The sequence below is a fragment of the Acyrthosiphon pisum genome, chromosome A3 (genome assembly GCF_005508785.2).
Source record: "Acyrthosiphon pisum isolate AL4f chromosome A3, pea_aphid_22Mar2018_4r6ur, whole genome shotgun sequence".
Classification (NCBI taxonomy): Eukaryota; Metazoa; Arthropoda; class Insecta; order Hemiptera; family Aphididae; genus Acyrthosiphon; species Acyrthosiphon pisum.
In genome coordinates this window covers 2,927,951-2,936,117 of record NC_042496.1, presented here as the reverse complement: position 1 = coordinate 2,936,117, position 8,167 = coordinate 2,927,951, and the positions used below count along the sequence as shown (strand labels likewise).

The 8,167-nt window shown below is 28.9% G+C and overlaps 1 protein-coding gene across 1 annotated transcript in view; it reads left to right on the top strand.

Annotated features, from left to right (window-relative positions):
- LOC100160020 (probable protein phosphatase 2C 6) overlaps positions 1-2,626 on the top strand; it is an 11,305-nt gene extending 8,679 nt beyond the window's left edge. Inside the window, exons 7-9 of the mRNA XM_001943293.5 lie at positions 1,062-1,296; positions 1,380-1,600; positions 1,675-2,626. Of these exons, the coding sequence (XP_001943328.1) occupies positions 1,062-1,296; positions 1,380-1,600; positions 1,675-1,863 (645 nt within the window). The 3' untranslated portion in view covers positions 1,864-2,626. The remainder of the gene's footprint in view (positions 1-1,061; positions 1,297-1,379; positions 1,601-1,674) is intronic.
- Positions 2,627-8,167: the final 5,541 nt, after the last annotated feature.

Here is an 8,167-nt window from a genome sequence, read left to right as displayed (position 1 = left end):
AAATCAATATTGAACTGTAGCATTATATTATGTAAGTTAATTCTTAATTTACATAGAAATAAACAATCTTACTAAATATAATAATAAATAAATACAAAAATTATCAGCATTTTCTATACGTCATAATATTTTTAAAAATGTTTTAACTTGTTTTGAGCTGTTTACGAATTTTTTCAGTTTCCAATTTTTTTAGATTATTTTTTTATAGAATAAAATTGTATTCGTTGGGTGATAGAGCTTGAAAATTTAATACGAGGTTCCTAATAGATTTATTCAATGGTAGTTGAAAAATATTTAAAATACAGTCACAATTTTTTTTTGAAGCGTTTAAAGTTCACATCTTGACAAAATACGTAAAATGTAGAAAATGTGAAAATTATTTTGAGTAAGAAATCTATAAAATATTTAATAAAAGATTCCTCATAAGTTTGTCTACCTTTATAAAAATAAAAAATAATATATCTTCAAGAGAGTCAAATTAAATTTTTATGAGCGTTTGAAGTACAAATTTTTACATTGATATTCACTTGATTTTTTATGTAGTGATTTTTTTATTTTGTTGTATTTTGTTTCAACAACGAATAACTAGATATTTTAAATTTACCCCATATTATGTTTATAAATCAGATATTTAAAGAAGAAGAATGATTCTAGTTAAACGTTAAATTTTTAAATATTGTTTGTGGATACTTCTAAAATACATTAATAATTAATATAATATGCACATTTTGAAATATGATAATATGCAAATATTAATAGAAAATATCCTAAGCTGATTAACAGTCCCCGCTCAGAATCGTTTTTCATTTACAATGGTATTGTATCATTGAATTCAAATTTAATACCATCCATTACAGTCACCACTTGTAACCTACTGTACAGCAAAGCGACACACACTTACCTGATTTATTTTTAATAAATTTATCATCTAGTTAATAATTTGAACTCCCAAACAAATATTTTCTAACTGTAAAAAAATCATAGTAGTAGAGCAATGTATTTCAAAATATTGCTTTGCGTGTATATTAATAATAATAAATTTGTATTCTTCTTTATCTTAGCCAGGAAAAGATAGTGGTTGTACAGCAGTAGTGGCTCTGTTAGTAAACAATAAACTTTACGTCGCTAATGCTGGAGATTCGAGGTGCGTCGTTTCTGTTGATGGTAAAGCTCATGACATGTCAAAAGATCATAAACCTGAAGATGAACTAGAGTTACAGAGGATTTGTAAAGCTGGTGGCAGGGTTTCAAGCGACGGACGAGTGAATGGAGGCTTAAATCTCTCTAGAGCTTTGGGTAATAATTTCTATGATTGTCCTTAGATGTTAATAATAATGAAAAAAAAAAAAAAGAATTTTATGACTAAATAAATTATTTAGGTGATCATAATTACAAAAAAAATAAAGATCTTCCAAATACTGAACAGATGATAACAGCTCTTCCCGATGTAACTGTTTTGGATGTAACACCAGACAATAACAATTTCATAGTGTTAGCTTGTGATGGTATTTGGAATTCATTAAGCAGCCAGGAAGTTGTTGATTTTGTTTTGGAACGTATCAACAAACCAGATGTCAGTTTATCATCGATTTGCGAAGAAGTATGCAGATGTTTATATAATATAATGTGCTTAATTTTTTCTTTATCATGATAAATTCATTATTATTTTATTAGCTATTTGAACTATGTTTGGCACCCAATACATTAAGTGATGGCACTGGCTGTGACAATATGACGTGTATCATTGTTAAGTTAAACACAAACCAAAAGCGTTCTCGTTCAGATGATGAAGAGGATGATTTAGAATGTGGCGAGTCTAAAAAACATAAATCTGATTCAACGGAACCTGAATCTGTACATTAATGTTCCTTCTGGCATCGAAGATTTGGTTTGACGAGCTGTTTGTATTTGTTTCTGAATTTTACAGATGCATGCGACTGATTTATGGATTAATTTCTTTTCTTAAATTTTAACGAGAAAAAAACATTGTCTTATAATTTATATAATAATTTTGTAGTAGTGTAGCTTTATTATATTTTTCATAATTAAAATTTCATATGATAATAAGGTTATTTTATCATTTTAATAATATTGTACATAGTTAATTTTAATAATTTGACACGAGTATTTTTTTAATTACTTATTATTAAATATATATACATTGTATATGTATTTATTAGTTATAATTTTTTGTTCGTATTTATTTATTTTAATATTTCAATTAGGTATTATATAATTAATGGTTATTCATAAAATATGACAATGAATAACAATAATGTTAAAGTATATTAATTATTTTATCTAATTTGAATTAATAATATAATACTCACTAAAATAAACAAGTATTTTTGTTAAAAGAGTACAGAGATGTAGTCTTCATTGGAATTAATTTAAGTAAATCCATTTTCAAGTATATATGTAATATATATTTGTGTGTGTAAAGTAATTAATTTTATATCATTTGCTTACTGCAATGTGTTAACACAAAAACATCACTAAAATTGTTATGGTGGTAAAATTCCAAGCTGCTAAATTATATCTACCTATATTAATAAAACTTAATACTATTCAATGAGATGTAAATAAGTTAATAATAGATCTTAAGAAGACACTAAAACCGAAAATAGATCACAAATTATGTTATTATTTTGAAATTTGATAGTTGGTAATTTCATCTTATATTAAAATTAACAGAAGTAATCTGTTAAATGTTAATTTTCAATGTTACGAGCTTGAAAATTGAGAGGAAAAATTGTGCGTGGTGTCCTCTTAAAATTGAAACTATATTTTAAATCTTTGAATGTAAACATTATATAGAATATTGTATGCTTCATTTTGTATGAATTTATATATAATATTAAGGGGTCTCGTTACTACTGTTAACTTTAATTCAAAAGTCCTTAAATTTTTTCAACATTTGAGTTAGTTTACGCTGTCCGATTTTAATTCTGAAAAAATAATTATCTTAATTAATATTGAATTCTAATTGGAAAACTGAAAATATAGATTTTATTGAATCGTAATAAATTGTAATTATACTAAAAAACGAATAATGAAAAGTACAACTTAATGAAATTTTTCTGATGAATTCAAATAATTTTTTTAGAATTGTTATCAGACATTATTAATTAACTTTGCTTGGTCAAAACATTAATTAAATTGCTGTTAAATTTGTATATTGAATTTTATATTGTCAAAGAGTTATTAACATATGCATACGAGAGTTAATTTTATCGGTACCCATATATTGAACCACAGCCCAACCCAACACAGATCCTGGGGTCGACAATGACATTAGAAATTGCTTATTGTTCATTTGTTCCCATTAAAATATAAAAGTTATAGCGAGACCCTTTAATAGTAATGCGATCTGTGAACGGTCTATAGTAGACTATTTCAAAATAAACGATTCTGTTATAACTTTTCTTATTTCTTTGGATTTTGGATAGCATTAGGTATTAGGATATTATAATGATGTTATACACATGTGGTCAACAATTTGAAATAGAATATTTACATTTATTTTAATTTTACTCAATATTAAAATATAGGTATAGTTATTAAGACTTAAACTCAATATGACAATATATTATTTATATTTTATAACATGTGTGTGTACTAATATCGAAACAACCGAAATCATTGATGTTATAACACTTAATTACCATATAGTTTATACTTCCTTTAGTACTAAATAGTAAATACTGGTGTACAACTACTGGACGTCTGGACATTACCTTTCAATGTATATTGTTAATAGGTACAATATTTTACTGTATAATATAATGTATAATGTCTGTCTTATTATTTACACGGTTAAGATTACGTTTACTGATTAAATCATCGGTATTGCAGAGTAAGTGAATGAAACGATTATAAAAAAAAACTCAAATAACGAGCAGTTTTGTTCTTCTCGTAGTTGGTGCCCTTCACTAGAATAGGTACTAGCTACTAGGTTATAGTATAGTATAATGAAATTAGTTTTATTTTTTTTATCAGACATATATTGAATATTGATTTCTCAAAAATATTTACTCTGCAATTGTTTTTCCACAAACAAATTTATTTTTTTACCCATCTAAGTACTTACTTAACTATAAGTTTTCTTACCTATACGAATACAACGTATTTAAATATCTACTCGAAATTTAAAAATTCTAAAAACGTATTGAAACATATAAATACGTATAATGGAATTGGTACGGCACAAATCTGATTTGATCTCTAATTGCTAAAAATTAAAATACCAAATTTGAATTGTGTGCCTACTAATGGAACACCTAAAAATGTCTTTTAAACATCGAAATCTGCTGGGCAATGCGTCGACATTGATTCAGATCTTTCATCTCAATATTTCTGAGAACCTTTGCGAATGTCGTACAAATCCGTATTATTAAATTCTTCTGCTAGTTATCATTTACATCGGCCTCAGAATAGTTAATCTGGGTAGTTTACTCGTCAAACAAAAGATTTAAAAAAAAAAAAACAATCTGCGCTTCATAAGATATTATTGAACAATGAACGCTTTACAATATGTCTGCTCACCTTAGTAGTTAGTACCTATATGATATATATTGTTGTATTTTAGAAAAATATCACCACGGACGTAGCCCATTCGGCTCCGTCAAAAAAGGTTTTACGAACAGGAAAATTCCCAAACTGTTCCGGTTATTTACGACACAAATTCCTTCCCACTTCATACTTCTGACTTAGGACCGTCTCAAAAGAGGTGTGGTTAAAAATGTATTGGTGTTTTTTTTAATTTTATATCCTAAGTAAATTATAAAAATTATATAAAAAATCATTTTATACCTGTTGTGAATATAATTTTATTAGATTAACATAATATTTTAGCGTTAAAAAACAGAAAAAAAAAATGTGCGTAATACCTTTTTCGACGGGAGTCGTTTGGAATGCGCCGGTGACCACGTGTGTAGCGGTATCTAAATGGTATCTAATTAATCGTACCAACCACCTGCAATCGATAGTGCAGAAGTCCGGACTTTAAAAAGCACCGTACACGGCACCTATCGATCTAGGACAGTACCCACGTAGCACATATACATAACGATTCGGTCGAAAATTTCGAAACAGCACTCGCAGTATACCTATAATAACCTATTTATATACACTATGTCGGTTGAACGATTTGAACTAACTATTAGGTATTTACGTTTAGACAACAACCAAATGTATTTACAACTGAAGTAGATATGAAAAGTATAGACTGACCTTTGTAATATGATATTTGTGTCTCATAGATTTATTGACGTAATTATTCGTCCGATCTTCAAACAAATGGGAATCCATAATGTTTTGATTTTCGAAGGTCGCCTATAGCATTCTATATTATAGATTATAATGTCACTCATACTCGAGCCGCCCCGAGATAAATGTACCTACCTAATAAATGTAGCAAATACCTATAATATAATTGCATAATGTCCATTATACGACCGTCTAATAATATTCTAAAATAACAACTCAAGCCATAGGGCTATACCTTTATAATAGCAGTATATTAGCAGTTTAAACCTTGTACCTATTTGTGTATACATAGGTACTACAGGTTACAGAGGAGGAGGGGTTCAGCATGCAGTAGAGTGCTATTGAGTAACTTGTTTGTTTTTAGGTATATATTGACGTAGAGGTCGAACATAGAACTAAAAAGAACATAGGAATTTAATTTTTTTTTCATTTCAGTCGATGCAAATCGCTATATTTTCATTTGCCTATGCTATGATCTATATATATATTTATAAATATTAATTATTATATAAAACATATTTACACTTAAAATATAGTATATTATAAATTATATAAAAACTTCTAATGCTTTAATACAGGTAGTGGAGGAATACTTGGGTGCCCGGACAACCCCAAAGCAAAAAAAATAATAAATTATTTCGAAATATTTCCATAGGTACCTAGGTAGGTACAATGATAAAAAGTCCAAATTTTTACTAGGTAGGTGCTTACTTATAAATTAAAATTTAACATTTCAACGCAAACAGAAATTAGTAACTATATACCATAGTTTTCTTAAACTAGGTATCTCAATATTAGATTTAATTTTTAACATTTTGAACTAGCAGTAAAAATTATTATAGATATTAACAAATTTTTACGGTTCGCAAGATGTATTATTGATATATTTTTATAATATTATGTTTTCGCATTTCGCAAACACCTATTCTAGAGGTATTAAAAATGTCAAACTGCAGTAGTTGGCGTCATAAATGCATCGCTAGAGTTTGTGTATGGAGCTGAAATAGGAACGAATAGGAAACCAAAATCAATGTGTAGGTAATATATTTTAATTAGTATAAAAATAATTTATACTTAATCATGATAGCGATTGTAGTATGTAGGTAACGATAACGAAACACACGCGTGACCATTTAAAGTTTTATTTTTAGTTAGGTAGTTGGATAGGTTATCGTTTCAATTTTTCCTCAACAATTTGGGAGCCGTCAATAATTGTACATTGTAAACACACAGATAGGAGCCACGAGACGAAAATGTTTGAATAGTATGTATCTAACCAAGTCTAATGGTGAAAGATAGTCGTAGCGAGCACTCTCATATTGGTGAGTTTAGAATTTGTACGCCCTGCAGGGGCTAAACAAATTTATGCCTCCCCTCTTTACACGGGTACACCCACATGCTTCGACATTTTATTTACTATTTCTCCGCCCCGATCTCAATTTGTTTAACTCCTTTCCCATGATTAGATACCCACCACCCAATATTCAAAACAATAGTATACCGACCGATGACCAGTGTCCAGTAAACTTTTCATCACTAAATATTAATGTTTTCACTATAGGTATGTAATAAGTAATAACACACACATTATTCACATATATGGCACTGTAATTGATACATAACATAACTATTATACATTAATTATTGAAATATCATATTATATTCATAACCCCTCCATCTGAAACACGTGCCAAAGGCCCACTCACGCGCACAAAAAAAGATTCCAATTATGTGCGCCTCTAAATTTTTTTTTTTACATTTTTCCGCACTGCGTTTACAGTTTATTACAATATTTTTGAGTCGGCCATAACCTGATTTTCCGCCGACAAAATATTTACGGATCTTTTCTCGCGTTGTTATTTATACACAGGTACTATATTCACATAATATACTCACGCATGAGAATTAGATTATTTTTAATTTTACCGAAAACACATCGCAGTTTAGGTAGGTATATAATGTGGAGGCGACTTGCATGTACATTGTACATGGTGCAAGCCGTAGTTGGGTTAGTGCATAACGCTAACCCATAACCAGCCTACCTCAATGGCAAATATAATGCGGTAATCATAAATATTCATGTCACTCATCGTTATACCAGTCACCGCCACTATGCGAAAGTTTAATGTTTGTCTTGATTAACAATATAATTATTATACCCGTCGCATAAAGGCAGGTCGGTGAATATTGATTTAGAATTAGATAGGACGTGTACCGTGTACTTAATACTTATGATTGTAAACAATTGTAAACAATTTGAACTCGTGGTCACACAGTGTAACCACTAACCAGGTATTTCGTATACATATCGCAATTGCAGTGTAAGTCGCTTAAAAGCAGAATAGTTAAGTAGAATAATAGTTGTTGATTTTTAAAATAATTAAGGTATTTTGTTACTTTACCGGACACCTTTTTTTTTGCAATTTTTTTTTTTTTTAGACTTATGTAGTTAACTATACTGAGAACGATGGTGAAGTCAGAATTTGGCGGTCGGACTTAGTTTCGAAGTTATAGCTTAATGAAGTTCGCTATTTTACGATTTTTGCACGTTCGCGCGTCACTAGTTTACTGCACCTAATAGGTACGGAAATTAACATTAATTATATCATGGTACGAATATTAATTTTTTTCGCTCTTACCTGAAAACACGATAACAGTTAATCTATTATTGTAATAATTGTAGTAGGTATAGGCTTAGTGCCTTAGTACATAAGGTTCATTAGTCATGTTGCCATAATATAATATTTATCAATCGGAATATAATATTATGTGAACGAGAACGACTTATCAGTTAGATATGACTGATATGGGCTGATCATTTTTACCACGGTATTCTGTTTTACCCACGGTTTATGATATCTTAAACCGTGGTTTTACCTCATTTTATTTGTGTTTCACG